The 23537-nt window shown below is 44.2% G+C and overlaps 1 protein-coding gene across 1 annotated transcript in view; it reads left to right on the top strand.

The window, feature by feature from the left end:
• Window positions 1-23537, top strand: part of cdh4 (cadherin 4, type 1, R-cadherin (retinal)) — a 107115-nt gene that overhangs the window by 43146 nt on the left and 40432 nt on the right. Inside the window, exons 3-4 of the mRNA XM_056273451.1 lie at window positions 10808-10963; window positions 18051-18195. Coding sequence (XP_056129426.1) covers window positions 10808-10963; window positions 18051-18195 — 301 coding nt within the window. The remainder of the gene's footprint in view (window positions 1-10807; window positions 10964-18050; window positions 18196-23537) is intronic.

A 23537-nucleotide genomic window follows, 5' to 3' on the forward strand; every position in this document is an offset into this window, starting at 1 on the left:
ATTCTTCGCCACCTGGCAAATGGCTGAATTGGCCCAGACAAAAGAAATGATGTGTTACCTGGCCATCTTGCCACAATGCTGGTTGCAGATCACTTGGAAATTAATGGCAGGGTAGTCTCGCCTGCAAATATACAGATATGTTCTTCTATTGAGGGGCTGGCCGCTAGAATCGGGGTGCCATCAATGACCAAAGGACCCTTAGGATGTTAGCTGCTGCGTAAAACCCTTGACCAGTCTCCTGCATCTCCTCTGCTTCACTGGGGGGGGGGGGGGGGGGGCTGTTGTTAGCCAGCTGCAACAGCAAAGGCATTATTGCTGTAACATCTTTTGAAACAGCTGACTCTCTGTTAAGAATTTCCACTAATTAAAGTGATTTAAAACCAAGCATTAATTTGCTTAATCGCATTTTCTTTGAGTGCTTATTCAGTATTTTGTTTAAAGACATTAAGCTATAAACACATTAACCTGTGTTTATAGCTTAATGTCTTTAAACAAGTTTCATTATATATTTTTTTAAATAATAATATTTTATATTCTAAAATATTTTAAAATAATATCGAATATGGTGTTTTCTTATAGTTTTCTTTTATCTAAGACTATCAAAACTTTTTGAACACACAGGTGTATCTAGCATCTCTATCTATCTTCCTATCTATCTGTTTACACAAGCCTACAGAATACGGTGTATTTCCCCCTGTCTTTGGAGATATTTTGTTGTTTAATATATTGAATAGCGTCATCAACAACACTGGTGACAACTATGTCGCTGCGAACAACGGTGGTGCAATTGAAAGTGTGGCGGTGATCGTTTTGGGAAACGTGTGACTAGGTTTTTAATTTCCCGATCGTTCACCCTACAGTAGTAAGGCGGAGAGTTCTGGTGTTTTTGGGAAACGCTGGATGGCTCTGCAGTAATAAATAAGTACCCAGCTCTGTGGAGTACCGCTACAGCCTTCCTCGCCTAGGGGGTACTTCTGAAGTAGCCCAGAGGGAATAGGGGGACCATTGAGTCCATAAAAAGCAATGAAATAAAGAGTGGGAGCTGTGTGGAGCCCGAGGACTCCCGCCCAGACCTAAACCATTTACTGTGTATGTGATATAAAAGAGGTTATCAAAGAGCATCAAGCACACATTCACGTTATTGTGTGACATTAGCCTGTAGCACGCTATAACCCTTAACGATCACATGGGAGCCCGTAGCATGCTATCCAGTAATGATCTCCTGGTTCAACGATTTGTTGTTTTCTTGGGGGCAAAGTGCTCCCGGAGGAGGGGGGGGCAATCACAACTCCACACAAGCCTCTCCTTTGCGTTACCGAACAGTTCATCAACTGGATTTTGTCGACGTGTAGGACATGGGCCGAAAATGAAATGATGAGTAACATCAAGCGAACATAAATCCCTGTTTATGTTTGCGTCGAGCTATTTACGCAGGGGGCTAATCAGAGAGGGTTCAAAGCAATTAAAGGAAATTTGGACAGACTGAAACTTCAGAGTGAGCTAATTAGAGAGCCGGCCACCATGCTCAATAGATGGAAATGTATTCCTTTAGATTCTCTCTCTGTTTGCCAGCCTCGTCTCACCCCGAGGAGTTGAACAGAACACTAATTTCTCATCCGGCTTGCTCATCTCTCGTTACTTTTTCTCCCTATGTCTCCCTCTCTCTCTCTCTCTCCATCTCTCTCATTCTCTTCTGACTGATAGCCTGTCCCTCAGGACCCCAGTGGTTGTCAGTAATCAGGGAAATCACTCTGAAAGAGCTACAAATGGGTCACTTATCTGATGTCTTGGTTGATCTGATGGAGACAGACAGCCAGTTATGTCCTTTGCTTTCTCAACACTCGGATATTTTTAGTCTGATTAGTAGCTATTCTATCAGCTATTCTATTTACCGAGGGGATAGGGAAAGAATGACAGATAGAAAGATAGCAGTCCCTGCATTAATCATTAGCACTCTGTTCAAATGGCTCAATTGAGCAGTCATCATTCATGGAATTCCCAGGACTCCTACAAGTCATGCTTCTTCATTTATTCAATTTATTGATACAAAGGCTCTTCATTAAGAGACACTGGCAAATGTGACGTGCCATCTCAGGTGGCCCCAATGCAGAATTTTAAACAGGCGTGGAAACTGAGGGCACGTATATCATGTGAGAGCTCCTTTCCCTCTCCCTCTGCCTCCTCTTGAGGCTATTAAACCAATGTGTCAACCAGACACAGCTCTGCTTTTAAGTAACAATGAAAGAAGAGATCACACACACACACACACACACACACACACACACACACACACACACACACACACACACACACACACACTCACTAACAGCCGCCAATGCACGAGTCTGGGCCTGGATGCGCTATTCCGTGACAGGTGGAAATTTGTGTGTGTATTTCTCACATGACGGCCTCATGAATTATTGAACTGAGCTGGTCTTTTTGATTCGTGGTTTGGCGCCCACACAGCGAATCTCTTACCTGTCAAACACTTCACTACACACAGACATGGATACCACAGCCACCTCACATCCAAATCCAGGAAATATCGTTGACAGAGTTGATGCAGGGTATAGGATTTCTGGGGGGGGTTTTCCTCCCCTCTTTTACCTTTTTTTTTTTTCATCATCAGTCTTGCTGCTAAACTCAGATGAACTCTTGTTTGTGTTTCACAATTTTTTTTTTTTACCTTTGTGCAGTAAGGCCTTAGCATGTTTGTTTTTTGGATTTTGGGGGGGGGGGGGTTTCCCCCCTTTTTCTCCCCAATTGTACCCAGCCAATTACGCAACTCCTCCGAGTCGTCCCGGTCATTGCTGCACCCTTCTGCCGACCCGGGGAGGGCTACAGACTACCACATGTGTCCTCCAATACATGAGGAGTGGCCAGCCGCTTCTTTTCACCTGACAGTGAGGAGTTTCACCAGGGGGACGTAGCACGTGGGAGGATCATGCTATTCCCCCCAGTTCCCCCTCCCCCCTGAACAGGCACCCTGACCGACCAGAGGAGGCGCTAGTGCAGCGACCAGGACACACACTCACATCTGACTTCCCACCCGCAGACACAGCCAATTGTGTCTGTAGGGACGCCAACCAAGCCGGAGGTAACATGGGGATTCGAACCAGTGGTCTCCGTGTTGGTAAGCAGTGGAATAGACCGCTATGCTACCTGGCCTTAGCATGTTTTATATCAACAGAAAAGATAGAAGGCGTGTCTGGGATGTTCTGGTTTTTTAAACTCATGGTAACTCTATTATGCGATGTGTTACAAACCCAGCACATAGCACTAATGATGAGGGTAAACACTCATATTCATATAGGGTGAATTCTTGTATACTCATAGCATTTTCTATGTTAAAATAGTTATTCTGCTCTGATTAAAGGATGGTTTGTGATAGGGGTCCAATTACAGTTATTGTAGCCATAATTACATTTCTATGATTATAGTTCACTAAGTACAACCCCTTGAGTGCTCCGAATGAAAAAACTTGTGTGCAAAACCTCACTCTGGGATCTAGGGTTGGAGCTGCACACACCCAGCATCCCAGGTATTATATAGATCCCTTATAATTTGACTGAGGAAATGGGAAGGAAACCTGTGAAAGCTGGTAGAAGAGTGGCTTGCTCCTCCTGCCACTGCTAGACTCGGTGTGGGAGGACTGTGTTGGAAATTAAGCGAGAGTGTATCATGTTCAAACAGAGAAATGTTTTATGCAAAAGCCACCGTCACTGCTCAACGGATGAAGTAATTTCATTTTCACGCATGATCTCCAGTCTCACAGACCAGGAAAATTGGATAGGAGGAGAAAGGAGAGGGAAAAAAAATAAGAGAGACAGAGGAGGCGAGAGAGAGACATTGCTTTTCTCAATTTCACTCTGAATATTTCCCGTGACTTGTAACTATAGTGATGGTTCAGTGCCACCAAGAAAAAAAGCCAGTAACATTTGGAGTAGGGTTGCATCTCTGGACAAACTGGAGAAGACAAAATGATCGTATAGACTAACTGTCTCTTAAAAGCAGATGGAATTGGACCTGGATCCATGGTTTTCCCACACCTACTAAATCAGGCTGCAACACACTATCCATTGTTGGGTCCAGTTGTCATTAATCCACTACTAATCCCTGTTGAGAATTTGGTTTGGGGAGTGCCGTATTGTAAGAAATTGGATTAAAGTAATCTGATGACCCTAAAACGGTAACTTTGAATCATTGCATTGACTGAAAACAAAATGAACAGGCAACAGGTCCTTTCAAAACCTGTAACTGTTAACCACCATTAGTATGGTTGGGTTTCATAATATTGTGTCCAGAATAGTATTTGTGGTTAGTTTGCGGTTTTAGCTGATGATGATAACCTTTTTTTCATTAATTCTTAAATTAACTGTGAAATTAAGCTGTAACGCTTTTATAGCAAAATTGAATGCCCACACTTATACTCTATTTCCACTATACAGCTGTGTCATGTGAAAAAAAAAAAGATCACAGCTCCTCACGTATATCCAGTTCATCAACCTGCTTGGTTTTGGGAACCAACTATGAAGTATTTCGGGCTGGGCTTGAAATCCTGTGCTGGCCCCAGAGCGATAGCTAACTTACGGTTGTTCTGTCAGGTGATACGTTGATGCAATTAACAACAATGTAACGTAAACTGAATTAGTTGAAGATAAGTATTATGGGTCTAAGGATAGGGGGTGTCATATACTGCAATAATTATAAAGCCCTTCTGGACTACTTTGTGATTTTGCGCCATTCAATTAAGCTCAGCTTAACTTACAGGCCAGTAAATATTTGATGAATCAACACAGTTACATAATTAAAATGAGTCCTTTGATGAATGATGATGTTTAGGCTCTAAAGGTAGTTATGACTAGCTAGTGATCAGCGGTAGCATAACCGACAGCAGAGACAGCTGATAGTTTTCTGTCAGTCACTATAACAACACCATGGCAGTGAGCTCAGCCCCATTAGTATGTAATGGAAAAGCATCAAGAAGCAACTGGCTTTTTATTGTGCTCATCCCTGCTCAACACAGCACTGTTCCGAGTATAGTTGAGATGGCCTGTGTGTCAACTGAAGCAGTTGCATTATGTTAATGTTTCACACAAATCAATATCACTTCAATGTGAGCTCTCAGAAAGGGCTTTATAAGGCCTATTCAGTGATGAAAACATGTCTGCATTAAGTCCAAGGTCAGGCGAGAACTGCCAACATCATGAGCAAAAATCATTGGTTGGGCCAAGACCCATCCGCTACTTTGTAGCTATTAGTGGCAGGTCAAACAAAATCAATGATACATTAAACTGATCCCAACACTACATATCTTTGGTTTGAATCTACCCTCAGGGTTTCCTCGGGGTACTCCATTTTTCTCCTGCAGTCCAAAGACATGCAGCATGTTAGATGATTTGCACCGTATAAATTGGATAGCTGTGAATGGCGTTTGAGTGACTGTGTGCGTGATCTCGTCCATCAAACTGTCTTTCTCTAAATCCACAAAGACACAATGCAACTCCTTCTGATCTTCTCTATACTTCACCATCAACACTCTCAAAGCAAACATCGCATCTGTAGTGCTCTTTCCTGGCATGAAACTACACTGCTACTCGCTAATCATCACCTCTCCTGTTAACCTAGCTTCCACTACTCTTTCCCATAACTTCTGCTGTGGCCGATCAACTGTATACGTCTGTAGTTACTACAACTCTGCACATGACCCTCATTCTTTAAAATCTGTACCAGTACACTTCTCCACTCCTCAGGCATCCTTTCACTAGTTAAAAACTCCACTGCCATCTCTTGGAGCCTCCACAGGTATGTTATTTGGACCAACCACTTTGCGCACATGAAATGAAATGACATCGTTTCCCCCAGCCCACACTAGTGCAACACAAAGACAAAAAAACACATATCCAAAAACTACAAGAACACATACACTACCGTTCAAAAGTTTGGGATCACCCAAACAATTTTGTGTTTTCCATGAAAAGTCACACTTATTCACCACCATATGTTGTGAAATGAATAGAAAATAGAGTCAAGACATTGACAAGGTTAGAAATAATGATTTGTATTTGAAATAAGATTTTTTTTACATCAAACTTTGCTTTCGTCAAAGAATCCTCCATTTGCAGCAATTACAGCATTGCAGACCTTTGGCATTCTAGCTGTTAATTTGTTGAGGTAATCTGGAGAAATTGCACCCCACGCTTCCAGAGGCAGCTCCCACAAGTTGGATTGGTTGGATGGGCACTTCTTGCGTACCATACGGTCAAGCTGCTCCCACAACAGCTCAATGGGGTTCAGATCTGGTGACTGCGCTGGCCACTCCATTACCGATAGAATACCAGCTGCCTGCTTCTGCTCTAAATAGTTCTTGCACAATTTGGAGGTGTGTTTAGGGTCATTGTCCTGTTGTAGGATGAAATTGGCTCCAATCAAGCGCTGTCCACTGGGTATGGCATGGCGTTGCAAAATGGAGTGATAGCCTTCCTTATTCAGAATCCCTTTTACCCTGTACAAATCTCCCACCTTACCAGCACCAAAGCAACCCCAGACCATCACATTACCTCCACCATGCTTAACAGATGGCGTCAGGCATTCTTCCAGCATCTTTTCATTTGTTCTGCGTCTCACAAACGTTCTTCTTTGTGATCCAAACACCTCAAACTTGGATTCATCCGTCCACAACACTTTTTTCCAGTCTTCCTCTGTCCAATGTCTGTGTTCTTTTGCCCATCTTAATCTTTTTCTTTTATTGGTCAGTCTCAGATATGGCTTTTTCTTTGCCACTCTGCCCTGAAGCCCAGAATCCCGCAGCCGCCTCTTCACTGTAGATGTTGACACTGGTGTTTTGCGGGTACTATTTAATGAAGATGCCAGTTGGGGACCTGTGAGGCGTCTGTTTCTCAAACTAGAGACTCTAATGTACTTATCTTCTTGCTCAGTTGTGCAACGCGGCCTCCCACTTCTTTTTCTACTCTGGTTAGAGCCTGTTTGTGCTGTCCTCTGAAGGGAGTAGTACACACCGGTGTAGGAAATCTTCAATTTCTTAGCAATTTCTCGCATGGAATAGCCTTCATTTCTAAGAACAAGAATAGACTGTCGAGTTTCAGATGAAAGTTCTCTTTTTCTGGCCATTTTGAGCGTTTAATTGACCCCACAAATGTGATGCTCCAGAAACTCAATCTGCTCAAAGGAAGGTCAGTTTTGTAGCTTCTGTAACGAGCTAAACTGTTTTCAGATGTGTGAACATGATTGCACAAGGGTTTTCTAATCATCAATTAGCCTTCTGAGCCAATGAGCAAACACATTGTACCATTAGAACACTGGAGTGATAGTTGCTGGAAATGGGCCTCTATACACCTATGTAGATATTGCACCAAAAACCAGACATTTGCAGCTAGAATAGTCATTTACCACATTAGCAATGTATAGAGTGTATTTCTTTAAAGTTAAGACTAGTTTAAAGTTATCTTCATTGAAAAGTACTGTGCTTTTCCTTCAAAAATATGGACATTTCAATGTGATCCCAAACTTTTGAACGGTAGTGTATATCCAAAGTAACACATTTAACTAAACTAAAAATAAACAAATAAATAAAATAAAATAACTGTCCAGGAGAACGAACGCCAGCCAGGATGACTGTCGGAACTGCAGTTAGCTTAGGCTGCCCCACTTCCCCATCCTGTGAGACCGTCCTCGGTGTTTTCTGTGCAGGCACAGCTCCGGTCAGGGCCGTGGTCCTTGGGCCCACAGGACGCTGCAGACCAAGCTCCCTCAGCCAGTCCAACGTTAGCTCTCCCAGCCAGACACCTTCAACACACGTCCTCACACTCCACACGACGACACTAAAAACCCAGTCTCAAGGCTGTGTTTTTAGGTGAGGCCACTGCCAGACTGCTCCCAGTGTTATCAGAACTTCCGGTCTGCATAGACTATCAGTTAGCTTAGCCTGCCCCGTTTCCATGTCCTGTCAGACCACTCTCTGTGTTTCCTCTTCGGGCACAGCTCTCAGCAGGGCTCTGGTCACTAGACCCACAGGATGCAGCAGACCAAGCTCTCCCAGCTGATCCAGCACCAACGCTCCCAGCAATCAAATGCAGACAAACTTAGATACAGACTGGACAAAGACACTGCATGGACGGTACTGGGTGAGGCCACCGCAAACATGAATTTGCGCCACCATATGCTGAATGTGTGCAACATGTTGATGATGCATGACCGTGCAATACATGGGGCAGACCAGTCTCCTGACACTAGATGGACTCTGATATGGTGGGTAACAGCCACACTGACACCAGGTAATGTTGTCACCCCGCTCTTCATCCCAACGCACTGGCTCCACAATGTATGGTCCTCTCAGATAGGGAGCGACTGACGCGCCTAAGTATTTCATCATATATGAGAGGGGAGCGGGCAAGTAGGGAGGCGCGAGCAATCTGTCAGGCGAAGCAGCAAGTGGGCGCATCCCATGAAACTGTCATGGTCATGCTCATCTCACGCACATGCCCGCCCGCTTCCAGAGTTGAATTGTCTTGGAATTTTTTTCTCAGTATCACCCCACAAAATGGACGAGAGGCGGATCTTTTCTGTGGGTGTTAGTTATGTTATTTAGCTATAGACTCTTATTCAATATTTTTAGAAGATATATTTTAATATGTTGCTACTGTTGTACCAATCCGGCAGGGATACAACAGTGCACAGAAGCTATTTCCATGGTTACACGCATAGAGCTTTTGGTATTTACTCACGGAGCGCTCGTCTGCCTGCCTATTCACGAGGGGCGCATTGAGAACCTGCGGATTCAAGCGGGTAGCAGGCAGAGTGTCGCTTAGCATCTGAAAAGACCATTATTCCACCCAGTTTCCACGCCGTAGCGGCTCGAGTGCATACGCAACCTGACAGCAAGAAGAATTCTGACGGTGCAGAAATGATTCAGTACTGTTCTCCGTTTCAGCGGCAGTTTATGAAAATGGACTGTTTTGTCCTTGGCTGTAACCCTGTAAAACTCATTTTTACATCAAGGGGCAATGCAACAGGGGGCCTCCCTTTTGTCTTCTGTCCTTTCACTGTCTCTGTATCTCTTCCCCTGTCTCTACCATTGTATCTGGTGAACTTAGCCAAGCCAGCCAACCACGTGACATCACAGGTTATACGTAGATGATGGGTATTCTGTTGCAAGATGAATGAATGAATTAATTATTTCGAACATGTAAATAAGTAGGATATAACATACAGATAAGTCATTGCCAATAAGAAATGTTTAGAGATAAATATAACTAAAGTTTAAGTATCACTAAGACTAAATAAAGATGGTGGCACCCTTGCCACACTAAAAATGTAACAGGGCTTCTTTTTTTCTTTTATATGTTTCCATTTGTCATGTTTGTTTTACAATTGTTGATTAGAGTGGAAATAAATTTAGTAAATCGTTTAAACTTGATTTCTTGCTTCATGTCCACTTTAATGAAAGGTACGCCACTTTGAAAGCGGCCACTAGGTGCGCTATAAGCACAAGTGTAAAATGAATGGGACACAGTGGGCGAATTTCACAAAATCACTAACCATTGCATTTTTATGGACTTAGCTTTCTGTATTTACTGAGTCCTATAAATACTGTGTCCATACTGGATTTTTTTTTTCAAATGCAATTGACCTTTGACTTTTATTTGTTCGAACATGGAGCTTTGCTCTTTTATTCTGAGTGACATCAACGCATAATACACATGCATGTTGAAACTAATTTTGATTGCGTCCTGTTCAACTAACATGGCCAGTCAGTGTTGTTAAGCCTCGCAGTTATGGTAGCTGGCTTCTAAAAAATGTACAAGTTTGACACTCAAGGTCCTTATTGATTCATGGTTGCAGTCATTTTTTTCGGGGGGGGGGGCGGGAGCAGCACAGTGGCCCAGTGGTTAGCACTGTCACCTCATAGCAAGAAGGTCCTGGGTTCAAGCCCCGGGGTCGTCCAACCTTGGGTGTCATCCCAGCTCGTCCTCTGTGTGGAGTTTGCATGTTCTCCCCGTGTCTGTGGTGGGTTTTCCCCCGGGTGCTCCGGTTTCCCCCACCATCAAAAAGACATGCATGTTAGGGTTTATCCTCCTGTCTGTGCCCCTGACCGAGGCATGGCAAGACGAACTAGAGTTGGTCCCCCGGTGCTGCACGGCGGCTGCCCACTGCTCCTAAATGCAGAGAAAGAATTTCCCCATGGGGATTAATAAAGTAGTATATATTTTTAGCCATGTCTCAGCCCTATCTCCCCCATTCATTTTAGTTGCTGTTTAGACTTACTTATGCTAGTGGGTGCTCACAAATATAGCAGCAATGGAAGAAATAATGAGTAGCGAATCTTATTCAGGTATTGTAGGTATAGATAATGGATGGATGGATCTATCCTGAGGATGTAGGGGGCACTTACCCCCAACATAGGCTGTTATTGTAAATAAGAGTTTGCTCTTAATTAACTTGCCTATTAAAATAAAGGTTGATGATGTAAGTTCAATGTGCTATGGCAAAGAGCTTGCCTGGAAAGACCATTTATCACCTAGTGCAACGGCTAACATTAATGCACCCCAAAGAGATGCCACCTATACATTTCATTTATTGGTACTCTTTATGTACCCTTTTATGCTAGGGTATTATGTTTTGCTGTTTACAATAACAGCAGACAATGTTGTAATATCATTATAGTTTATGAGAATCATCCCTCTTAAAGTGAATAGTGCATTTCTTTGTATGGGATTCCTTAGACCACAGTACTCTACAGACCATGTAGTCATTTACATTGAATCTTATTCTCTGGGTCATTCCTCAGATTCGGTCAGACCAGGATCAGGACATCGGTATCCGCTACAGCATCACAGGAGCTGGGGCTGATCAACCCCCCAGCGATGTCTACAACATAGATCCTATCCACGGGAAGATGTACGTCACCAGGCCTCTAGACAGAGAGGAGCGGGCTTCCTACCACGTAAGGACATGACTGTGTGTTTGTCCGCTTGATTGGTTTGTTTGTCTCTCTGCCCTTTTAACTCTCTGTCCATTTGTCTGTCTGTTTTGTTAGCCTTTAGTTAGCCTTCTGTCTTTGTATATGGATCTCTATCTCAATGTATCTCAGTTATCCTTGGAAAAAGGTTCCATCCCTGTTTATCTGTCAGTCCTTCTTTCAGCCTGTCTTTCTAACTCTGCTAAAACGAAAACACAAGTGAGAGTACATTCACATAACAACCGGCTCTGTTCCTACACACAGTTCCCTTCAAAATAGACTCAAACCTCTCAGTGATGCCAACATCATCCATGAAAGAGACATTGCCTTGGCGGAGTATGTGATTTCACAGTCAATCTGGCTGTCAATTAGATGGAGATCTACCTGCCACGAGCAATGCAGGTTAAAGAAAGCGGAAGAGAGACAGGAAGGCAGGAAAAGAGAAACGGAGTTGGAAGTTGATGTTGGAGGAAATTTGTTGACTGTGTTCTCATCAGAGCTGGGAGGTGAGGGCTGTTCTGTGTGAGGATTGGGGAATAGTTGCAGTCACAGCATTGCAAGGTGGCGGCTGTGGCACAACACAGGAGAGCTAACCAGTCAGGCCAGGACTCCACAGTCTACACCCATCTACAGGCCAGCGGCCACTCTTTCAAGGATGAGGATGTGAACATCTTTGATCGGGAGGAACGCTGGTTTGAACAGGGAGTCAAAGAGGCCATCTATGTGAAGATGGAACAACCATCCCTGAACCGGGGGGGGGGGGGCTAAGAGTACATCTGTGATTGCAACTATTCCCCAATCCTAGTACTCACATGGCCATTGTTATTCTAAGTAATGGTCATGACAATTTGCATAGGAAAGTGATCGCTGGTTTTGGTTGTGATGCAACTGTATTGTTTATAAGGGTGGGGATACCTGAAGTCACTTAGATGAATGATGAAATGTTTCTCCCACTAAACGTTGTGTCCAGAGGAACTGATTCAACGTTATGGGGTCTCCCTTAAATTCCCTTTTCCTTAGACAAAGAAACAGTAAACCAATTGGTCATCTTCAACCATAAATTCTCCTATACCTCACACCATAGGTTAGTTTAAACATCTGGTCATCATTGTAGAGGGGCCATATAGTATTACAAGGTACCTTGAGATAAGCAGGGTATATGGGAGAGAAGATCACACCCGCCCCCCATTACACACCTTCCTTACGCCCCACTGGGAAATTCAAAGAAAGCCTGGGACTGGATAACACAGACCTCCTTTAAAACAGACTTGACCAACATGGTATAAAGACACAAATGCACAATGAATAAACGATAATCCCTACTTCAAGCCAATTTTCCTTCACATTGTGTGTGTGTGTGTGCCTCATTCACAGAACTTTATTGAAATTATTTTTAACTTTTCTCTTGAGAGAGGTGTGGGAAAAGCAGTTTTATTGACAAATGTTAATACAAAAAAGGACATAATTTATAAAAATATAAACTCAAAGGTGACTGACACTGAGAAGAAAACAATGGCAAGAATTTATACGTTTTATTGCAGTAACGCCTGAGACAGTTCACCCCGAAACCAAAGACATGTTTTTCATCTTACCCGCAGGGCTATTTGTCCATCTAGAGAGTTTTGCTGTGAGTTGCTGAGTTTTGGAGATAGCGGCTGTAGAGATGTCTGTAGAGATGTCTCGAATACAACGGAACTGGAAGGCTCTTGGCTTGTGTTGCTCAAAGCGCCAAAAAAATCCATTTGAATAACTCAACAGCAATGTCTCTTTCCAGACATCATGACCCGGTTACTCAAGATAATCCACAGACCTTGTTATGACCAGTTTCATGTAGGAACTATTTTCTTAGACCGAACTACACCAACATTAAACTACTCATAACAAGGTCTGTGGATTATCTTGGTAAAGCCATCGCACTCATCTAGTTTTTTCCCCCTGAAAAGTTGGCTCCTTTTTGCCAAGTAATCCAATAGCAGCAAATATTACATCTTAAACTGTCCGATTTGACCCACTGCTTGCAGGTGTTTATATACCAGCATTGATAGATCTTGTTAAAACTTGTTAAAATGACATTAACAATTGACATATTGACATTTGTTCTATTAATTACTCAACACATTCAAATGGCTGATACTGTACATACAAATATTCATGGTTGTATCAATTGTAAATGCTAATTTGAGGTCCTTGCCCTGCTGTAAAATTCAGTTTTAGATGGTAGCTAGCCACCAGCTTGTCTCTCCACCTGGACCAGCTGTTCCAAAACATAGCTGGTGAGGCAAGTTGATAACCAGCTACCAGTTCAGCTTCCATCCACATTATCCATCCATCCATTATCCAGTCCGCTTATTCCAATCGGGGTAACGGCATGCTGGAGCCTATTCCAGCAGTCATTGGGCAGCAGGTGGGGAGACACCCTGTACAGGCCTCCAGTCCATCACAGGGCCCACACACACACACACACACACACACACACAACTAGGACAATTTAATACGGCTGGTTCACCTGACCTACATGTCTTTGGACTGTGGGAGGTAACTGGAGCATCTGGAGGAAACCGACGCAGACACAAGGAGAACATGCAAACTCCACATTGAGGATGACCCGGGATGACCCCCAAGGTTCAGCTACCCCGGGGCTCAAACCCAGGACCTTTATGCTGTGAGGTGACTGTGCTAACCACTGCGCCGCTGTGACACCCCCAGCCACACCAGTTTAGCACTAATTTACCTATGATGGTCTACTGACTAGACCAGCTCACAGCCAACTGGTCCAACAGCAACACCAGCTTAGTTGAGCTGGTCTACCATGTCAAACCAGCTCATACCAATTAAGATTCCTAGCTGGTCTTTGCATGATTTCATTGCAGGGTAAATCAACCGTAAAGCTTGCAAGAGGGAATATTTTATTCAATTTAGATTACAATGAACCGATGATTACGAGGAAATTTCAATTTACTTGTGACTTTTGTTCTTACATAAGAAAAAAGTAAAATAGGGCAAAGTATGATGTGTGTTGAAATTTCCTGGAAGCACATTTCGAGAAGGAATATGTGTGTCCGTAGGCTCACTCTATGCTCAAGCATGTGAATGAGGGATTATATAAGCATATTGATTAAATGAAGAGAGAGAGATGAGATCAAACTTGGGAAAGTATCTCCCTCTGTGTCCCTCTCTCTCTCTCTCTCTCTCTCTCTCTCTCTCCCCCCCTCTGTGTATTTATCCATCTCTCGCCCTTCCTCTCCACCTGCCCCATTTTACTTAACCACTACAATAATGCATGCCCCCCCATGAACTCTGCAGCTGTGCTGTTCGAAGTCACAGGCTGACAGCTGTACAGTTAATATACATCTGGCCCATATGACCCCCCCCCCACCACCTCAGACAGGGCTTGAGATCTGAGTTCATGACTACCCCCCTTGAGCTGCGGGTTAAACAATTTAATAGCTGAGTAATTACACATGCAGTTCACACGACAGTTGCGCTTGTAGAATACACGAGGCTGTTCATTTGCATGCGTACGTTAGATGCTGTATTTAGACTGGCAGGGATTAACGCTTCCATAGACCTGAGGTGGGGTTTTTCCTGCTGTCAGATCCCACAATCCTGTGAGTCTGTCTGCATGACAAACAGGGACCTTGGTCACTCAACCAATCCAAAAACATTCTGTTGTCTTGGAGAAGAACATTAGAGGATAATGTTGTTTAACTGATCTATCTCCTCAGCTCTGTTCACTCACATATGCATGAACATTGTAAATAACTACACACACACACACACACACACACACACACACACACACACACACACACAGTATTAACAAAAGCAAACAGAAAGCTCTTGGCTGTTGTTTATTTAATAACCTGAATAATAAATATAAAAACAAATATCCGTGCCCGTTCCTTCTGGTCCATTTTGTTCTGAATGAGCCGCTTGTCATTCCAGCGATCAGTCTCTATTATTGTACTCGCTTTTGCTCGGGCTGTTGTGTGTGTGTGTGTGTGTGTGTGTGTGTATTTCCATATGTTCCTATGCCTTGGTCTCTCTATACCTGCTCCTCCACTCAAGTGGCAAATTGGGATCGATAGAGAAGGCAGGTTATTGTTCCCAAGAAAGGGCGGTGGCTCGGTAAACAGTTCTTATTTGACACATCTCACAACCAAACAGCAGCCTAGGTTGAGTGCACACAAAGTTGAATGCAACTCCTATCTAGGCACCGCGGAGCTGTCCGGCTGGTGATTTGATATAGCTATGATTTACCGCAGGAGAACATAGCCAATGTTTGGCTCAGGGGAAATTAAGTCTATTGCTTACTTTCTCTTAACTTGAGAGGATGCTCCTAGCACTGCTGAGCTCTTTCAGACCAAACTTTGCTTGTTAGCTTTAGGTTCAAGTGAAAAGAGAGATGAGGCTGCTGTTTTTGACAGGCTTACGGCAGGGGAAGTGAACTGTGAGGTAGGGAGAGTGGGTGTTAGCCCTTAGCGTCTGTTTTGTCAGACAGCACTGCTGTTTGCAGTCAGATAGCGAAACAATTGTGTGTGCATGTGTGTGTGGGGGGGGTGAGGGTCAGCATGATTTTGAGAACATTTATGTACACGCATGTCGGGTGTGTCTGTGTGTTTAATCCTGCATGTGTGTATCAGGATAGAGTCACCAACAAGTCGTGCCTGGGAGACAGCAGCCAGTCTCCCACCCATGTGATGACACTGGCTGCCTCAGTGGCATTGTCTGAGCTCCCTTCTCTACGCTCGGTTCAAGCCAATCCAAGGCCAAACCCATTGAATACTGATGTCAGCTCAACTCACACACACACACACACATATTTGCTGTCGATGCACTCCACATGCTTCTCCAAGATCACATTTCCAGTTCCTCTGTCAAACAGAGAGAGAGAGAGAGAGAGAGAGAGAGAGAGAGAGAGAGAGAGAGAGAGAGAGAGAGAGAGAGAGAGAGAGAGAGAGAGAGAGAGAGAGAGAGAGAGGGGCACATACAGACATGGACACACAGAAATAAAAGATTTTGCGCGCGCACACACACACACACACACACACACACATACTGTTCCTATATAACTTTTGCACAGAAATGGAAAGACCCCAATATTCAAATACAGGCCTACACACATGCATTGCCACAAACACATACACACACGTGTGGACAAACGCAGCCCCTCGTCCCTCAGAGAGAAGCACTCACAGCTGACAAAACAGATCGGTCCTGCTCATTTGGTGGAGTTACTCTCCATGTTTGTTTGCTGTGCTCCAGCCTATGGAAAACCAGCATTTTGAGGACCATTAAGTGGCTAAAGAGAGATCTTTTGACTGGTTCATGTGTGCTTGTGAACGTGCATCTGTGTGGTTGTCGCTGTGTTAATTTCTGTAAACATGTATCTGATGATTATTGGCATCTGTGCACGCTTCAGCTGGAGAATATCTGTTTACGCGTTCACAAAACCAGAGACAGAAACGGAAAACCTCAGAGAGTCATGGTTCAGTGAAGGCAAGTATTGCCGCTGTAGCTCTCAGTCGCTTGTCGCCGTTCGCTCCTCTGTCATATTGCAGATATGAATAGAGTGGTTGATAGGTTCTGTCAGACATTCGCACAAACTATTCGGATCCCAACAAGAAGGCCCTGCTTACTCCTGCCACCTCCCCTACAAAGGGAAATTACCGTCCAATTGTATATTTCTATGCCAAGAGCATGAATTTCAATGTGGTTGAATCAGATAGTGGGGCGACACGGTGGTGCAGTGGTTAGCGCGGTCACCTCACAGCAAGAAGGACCTGGGTTCGAGCCCCGGGGTAGTCCCACCTCAGGGGTCATCTTGGGTCACCCTCCGTGTGAAGTTTGCATGTTCTCCTCGTGTCTGCATGGGTTTCCTTCGGGTGCTCCGGTTTCCTCCCACATTCCAAAGACATATAGGTGAACCAGAAGTACTAAATTGTCCCTAGGTGTGTGTGTGTGTGTGTGTGTGTGTGTGTTGGCCCTGTGATTGTCTGGCGGCCTGACCAGGGTCTCTCCCCACCTGCTGCCCAATGACTGCTGGGATAGGCTCCAGCATCTCCACGACCCTGAATAAGGATAAGCAGTTTGGATAATGGATGGATGGATGGATGGATGAATGAGTGAATGAACGAATGAGTGAATGAATGAATGAGAGAGATAGTAACGTGAGAGATTGCGCACAATATTTTAAGGTTTTGCTGCCATTATGTAGAGTTGTCCTTGGTGAGATATGGCTGGGAGGGTGGAGAGAAAGTGAGTGTGTAAGAGCAGCTATGGAGATTAAAAGTCTTGGTTGCAGATAATTATCCATTTTGTCTGTCCTAACTCTTAAAGTACCCCACCTTGTCTTTTCCCCCTGTCTCCTTTGTTTCAAGAGAGTCCCTCGCTCTCCATCTTCCTCAACCATGTGACACTGCTTTTTTTTTCCACGGGTTTGTTCTGAGCTGTCTGTCTGATTGGGGGAATTTTCGTGAATTGGCTCATTGGTGAGAGACATCCAAACCAAATGGCTGGATTCTTCTAAACCAGCCAAGACAAACATCCTCCTCAAACAAAGGGAAGCTGCTGTATGAGCAGCCACACCTCGCTGGTATTTTCTGGACCCCTGGCTGTGCTGATAACAGAATAGGTGCTGTTTTTATACTTTGAACAGTCCAGTACTTTGTCCCTCTCAGTGTCAGCTGCAGTCCATGCCAAGATGCCAACAGGATACCCCTGCCTACCGGCAGAAAAAGAAACAGAATATTTGCCAGTCCAGTGAAGTTGCCAATTCACAAAAAGTCAATGTTGAGCTCTAACTGAGCTCTGCAAGTTCTGTTCCAAACTCACCCTGCTGGGTTTCACATCAATCAAGGCTGCATGCTGTTGTCAAAGCCAGTTGATCTGGACACTGTGTCAATTCATACCCAGAGCGGGATGCTAATCATTCATTTCTTCTCCTGTGTGTGTGTGTGTGTGTGTGTGTGTGTGTGTGTGTGTGTGTGTGTGTGTGTGTGTGTGTGTGTGTGTGTGTGTGTGTGTGTGTGTGTGTGTGTGTGTGTGCACGTGTTGATTTGAATATTTGCAGCTTCGAGCTCATGCAGTGGACATGAATGGCAACCAGGTGGAGAATCCTATAGATCTGTACATCTATGTAATCGACATGAATGACAACAGACCTGAATTTCAGAACCAAGTCTACAATGGCTCTGTAGCCGAAGGATCCAAACCTGGTAAGAATGATTGCTTATGGCATGAAACAGACTTGTACTGTCTCATAAAGAATTTACTTGACTCACTGGATTACATAGATATGTCTGACTTTCATTTTATACAGCACTTTCCATACAGAGCTTTCACCTGTATGGGCAGCTATGTGGAATCCTATTTTAACAGTTTTGCTTTAATTTTCTTTTTTTTCTTATTATTTCTGTCCAAGAAAATGTCACCATCCACGATCTATTAAGTAGAGAACAGTCTCCCCTTGCGCTACCCCATCTGTCCCTGTTCTCTCTGCTTGTGCATGCTCAGCACGTGGGAAAAGGGGATGCACCCAATCGCCCACACTCTTCAGAGAAAAAGAGAGTGGGAGACGAAGAGAAATACAAATTTTGTGAGGACTTTGGAAGCACTTGCGACTTATTGCGGTAATCATGCTGATTATGCAAGCCACTTCAAATTCTGTGAAATAAAGCATGCCCTCATATAGCCACAGCAACTCTGCTACGCATTAGCTTTATTTGCAACACAGTTTGCTGTGGCTAGCGCTTGTAAGGCTACTCATCAAAAATATCAGAATAATTAACTATGGGATTAACTATGTGAACTAAGATCGCCAATTAACTTTTCCTACAGTAAGGCGTTGTTTCATATTACATGTCAACTTTGTGCTGATGGATTCGCCGAGCAGTTTTCCTTACTTCCTCTGCAAGTCGTAGACTTATTTTGTTAGGGCGCCCGGGTAGCGTAGTGGTCCATTCCATTGCCTACCAACAACGAGATCGCTGGTTCGAATCCCTGTGTTACCTCCGGCTTGGTCAGGAGTCCCTACAGACACAATTGGCCGTGTCTGCGGGTGGGAAGCCAGATGTGGGTATGTGTCCTGGTCGCTGCACTAGCACCTCCTCTGGTCGGTCGGGGCGCCTGTTTGGAGGGGGAGGGGGAACTGGGGGGAATAGCGTGATCCTCCCATGCGCTACGTCCCCCTGGTGAAACTCCTCACTGTCAGGTGAAAAGAAGCGGCTGGTGACTCCACATGTATCGGAGGAAGCATGCGGTAGTCTGCAGCCCTCCCTGGGTCGGCAGAAGGGGTGGAGCAGCGTATGGGACAGCTAGGGCAATTGGCCAAGTACAATTGGGGAGAAAAAGGGAATAATCCAACAAAAAAAATACTTATTTTGTTATCAGTGACCCTTATGAAAGCCTCCACTGAGTACAGAAGACCTCGCTGCCTACTTCTTCAAGATATGCTACTTTGATCAGAAATAACTTCACCTTGTAGTAAGGTAGCTCACAGGCAGGTAGGTGCAGAGTTCATCTTGAAAGTTACTTACGTCAGACTTATGTTCCTTACCTCAGATATCCTACCTTTCAGGTGTTAGCTAATGCAATCAGCAGTTTCATAGGACTGCGTCAGAAGTGCAAAGATTTTTTTTTGTGCATTTTTGTATGTTGTTTGCTGGCAATATTAAATATTTAATTTTCATCGTTAGCTTTTGAGAGGCTCACACCACAAAGACACCGCTGCATTCAGCTGCAGGTATAAGCCCTGGAGGGGCCGTAGACGTCCAGTTATTTGAAGGGCCTTTGAAGCTCGGTAATCTTATTTTGAGGTCCCTCAAAAAGGAAAAAAAAAAAAGTTAGAAACCTGCCTTACCTGGCCTTATATTGACTTATACCTCCACTCATACGTCGCCAACCAGAACGTTGTGTAAAGTTTACCATGAATCTTAAAGTTTTACCCTTGGTTTAAGTGAGGGGAGGTCTGTGAGATGTTTGTGTTACCTTGGTTGGATACATCATTAGCCGACCCAGCAGAGCATGGAGAGATGTAACCAGAAATCCCCTCAAAATAACAGAATGGAGTTGTGGTCAGTGCAAAGCCTGAAACAAGCAGAATGCACAAGTACCTCTCATGTTTCGACTGGAAGAACTCCTGTTCTAACAATCAGACCCCGAGGAGCTGTGTTTGTCTTCCTGCTGTTCAGATATTGCTCTGCTGCAAAGTTAAATCCCAGGGGGCGTTGAAAACAATGCAGGAAACTGTGTATGTGTATATGTGTGTGTGTGTATGTGTACGTGCATGTGTATGTGCATGTGGGAATATGGGAGTGAATGTGCTGGTGCTTGTGTGCCCATGTTTTGTGTGTGTGTGTGTGTGTGTGTGTGTGTGTGTGTGCGCGCACGCACGCATGCACCCATGTGTTTGTGCATGTGTGAACACTTGCTTCTCCTCACTGGAGCGCAAGTCTCTATACAAAGCTCCTAATTAGTGGGGACAACCAGACAGTCCAAAAGCTACTGTACATGCCTCGGTTTTGATTCAGCAACTGTTACATTGCACCTTTCACAGAGAGGGAACAAAGAAGGACAACGTGTTTAAATACAGCTCTATTTGAACAGAACGTAAGCCATGGCGCTAATTAACAAGGAACACATTACATCTATAATTGTTCTGCTCCCCAAGCAATTACTGCCAAGTAGAATTTGTTTCTGGGGTACAGTCACTGTGTAAGGTGTTGTGAGATGTTGATAAAATACTGTCAACACATGCAGGATGAAGCAAAGTGCTTTCTTCCTCTTAACAGTCTTTGAACTATGAACAGACAAATTTTAATTGCAGAAAATGGGTCACGGTATTACGGCGGTCTAATTGGCTATTTAGTCTGAGAAAACCGGAGTATGCGGACTCATCTTAGAGTCATCTCTAGTACATGTTCGGGGGACATTTTTATGCTTTTTGCTTTTTTTAAAAAAAAAAAACTCCTTTCGTTAAAACCCACCGCTGTTTAATGCTCCCCAGTAATGAGAATAGTTGGCACCTTCGGGCAAAATGTTTGTTTTTTTTTTGTTTTTGTTTTTTTGTTTTTTTTTTACCAAACACCGAATGCCGAGCAAACATGGGGTTTTGAGGATATGTGCTACACTCCAGCAGTATCGCGTTCGGTATCTGGAAGACCTAGATATCAAAGTGTCTCAGATGTGCTACAACACACATCTTTCCATCTCGCTGCTGCGTGGAAGCCATCAAAGAGAGGAGAGACCCGCAGGGCATCTCCCTTATCGCTGGCAACACATGCAACGTAGTGCGTGATCTGATCAATCCGCCGGCGATGCAAGGTTCGAGACGCCGTCGTCGTGTGTCGTTCTCCCGAGCACGAGATGCACTGGCAGCTAATAGAATCATTATCCGTCGAGGTAATCAAACAATTACCCCGAATAACAAAATGGAGCTATTTGATCTGCGTCTGTTCTCATTATGAGACAGTTGAGTGAACAAAAGGGATGATGGGATTTGAATGGGCATCTTTTGTGGTAGCTTGGCCCTCAGAGACCTGGAAGTCACTGTATTTGTGAGCCAGGAACCCACACAGGTATGTTTATTATGATGTATTGTGATGGGCAAGAGCCAAGCACACACTCAAAACAATAGCACACACACACACACACACACTAGAAGAACCACCGCTGGCATCCTCCCAACATGCAGAAACGAGCTTGCAATATTAATATAACATTTTACATCTGATGCCCTTCCGGACACAGCCACTAACCCTATGGACGGGGGCACAGGTAAAGCGCTGGATGCCATCCCAGTATTCATGGACTTGCACCCATGCCTGTCGCCATAAATGAGCTTGCAATATTAAACAAACGTCAAAACACAAAACCTGCTCTAAATGGGTCAGAAATCAATGGTAGCCAGCATGGCATAATAGATAGGTGCTCCACTGCAAGTCCAAACTGCTCTTATAACATCTGTTTTGTAATGTGCTGCCCTTCCACTTCCCTCTCTCATTGTACCTGACAGGAAGTTGTTCACCTTTTTTTTTTCTTTTTTTTTTTTAAAAGCCTTCTGAAATTAGAGTGCAGGATCAAAACCGGCTGAATGTGTTCCTCTCACAGTACATTTGCTATCCCGAGGGGGGTTGGGAAACAAGGTGCCCCCCCCCTCTCTCTCTCCTCAGGAGTTTGCTAACAGTTGTAAAGAGATTTAAAAGACTTCCTCTCTCCATCTGTCCTGGGGGGGCTAATTGGGGGCAGGAAAGGAAGGGAGCAATGGATGTTTCAGTTCGAACCTCCGTGGGATAATGGACTAAGGCTTTGTGTCTTTGTAAATACCCATGTGTGTGTACACATAGAAAGTTTATTATATTAAAATGGTTTTGCATTGTATTGTAAAAGCGCTACCAATTGTGACCATTTTATAGTTGCTGCTTCGGTTTCTGTGCCCAGCGTTTCTAACGGCTGCTTTGTGTTGGTAGAGTGCCTCTAACGCCTCATGAGGCCAGTTGTGCAAGAAGGTGTGGGTGGAGTGGCGTGTCATTTGTGGCCAATCCTCAGAGAAGAGACAAGGCCTTTAGAGGAGGCCGTGCAACTGCCAGACTTTGTGTTCCCTTTATCCCTGAGATATTAAGCTGTTTCTGTTCCTGCCCTCATAACTTGCTCTCTCGCTCTCTCTCAATTCATTTCAATTCAATTCAACTCTCTCTCTCTTGCTCTCTCTCTCTCTGTCTATCTTTATATTACTGCTACCATTTGTCATTTTTGCCATGCAAAATCTCTCTCTCTCTCCATTAATGATAATTACCCTCTGATGATTCTCAATATATTTTTTCATTCGGATGTTTTCCTATCCCCTTGTGCATCTGCTTTAGCGCTCTGTATGTATAAATCCTTCTTTCTCTTCCTGCCCAGCAGTCTCTCACTCTCCCTCTCTCTCTCTCTCTATATATATATATATATATATTTAAATATATCTGTTAGCTACCTGCCTGTCTGTCCCTGCTGTCTCTCTCCATGCACCTACCCTTCATCCTCCCCTGACTTTTCTCTAATTGTGAGGCAGATGTTGACCCTGGCTGGCTGATGTTCAGGGCAGCAGAGAGACCTCACCCACAATCTCAACGCCCCGTATTCTTCCACATGACCAAAACGGCCAACAACATGCGTGCAGGCCACAAGGAAATTTTCGGCTCCAGCAGATTTGGTGGAAAAGCAATTAGGATTTGGAATTAGTTTTCAAATTAAAGAGGAATTAAACAGGCTCAGAGGTTAACCCATTTAGGCATGGCCACCCTTCCTTGGAGAGCGCACTGCAATCTTATTACTGAATACTACTAACTGGAATGAAAAGTTGCAGAGTTGACATGCGATTCCCTCCCCGCCCCCTGACAAGCTGAGAGATTGTTCATAGATTGATGGTGTCCACAGTGAAATAGTGGTAATTGTTTCTTTTTCTTTTGTCTTTCCTTCACCTCTCATACTTTCTTCCTCGCTGGGCAAAGTGACAAATCCTGCTTTGAAACTTAATGACGTTTGAAATGGAATTCGAGGCTACAATTATCTTGTCGAT

This window comes from Lampris incognitus, chromosome 2 (assembly GCF_029633865.1).
Source record: "Lampris incognitus isolate fLamInc1 chromosome 2, fLamInc1.hap2, whole genome shotgun sequence".
In the NCBI taxonomy this organism is placed as follows: Eukaryota; Metazoa; Chordata; class Actinopteri; order Lampriformes; family Lampridae; genus Lampris; species Lampris incognitus.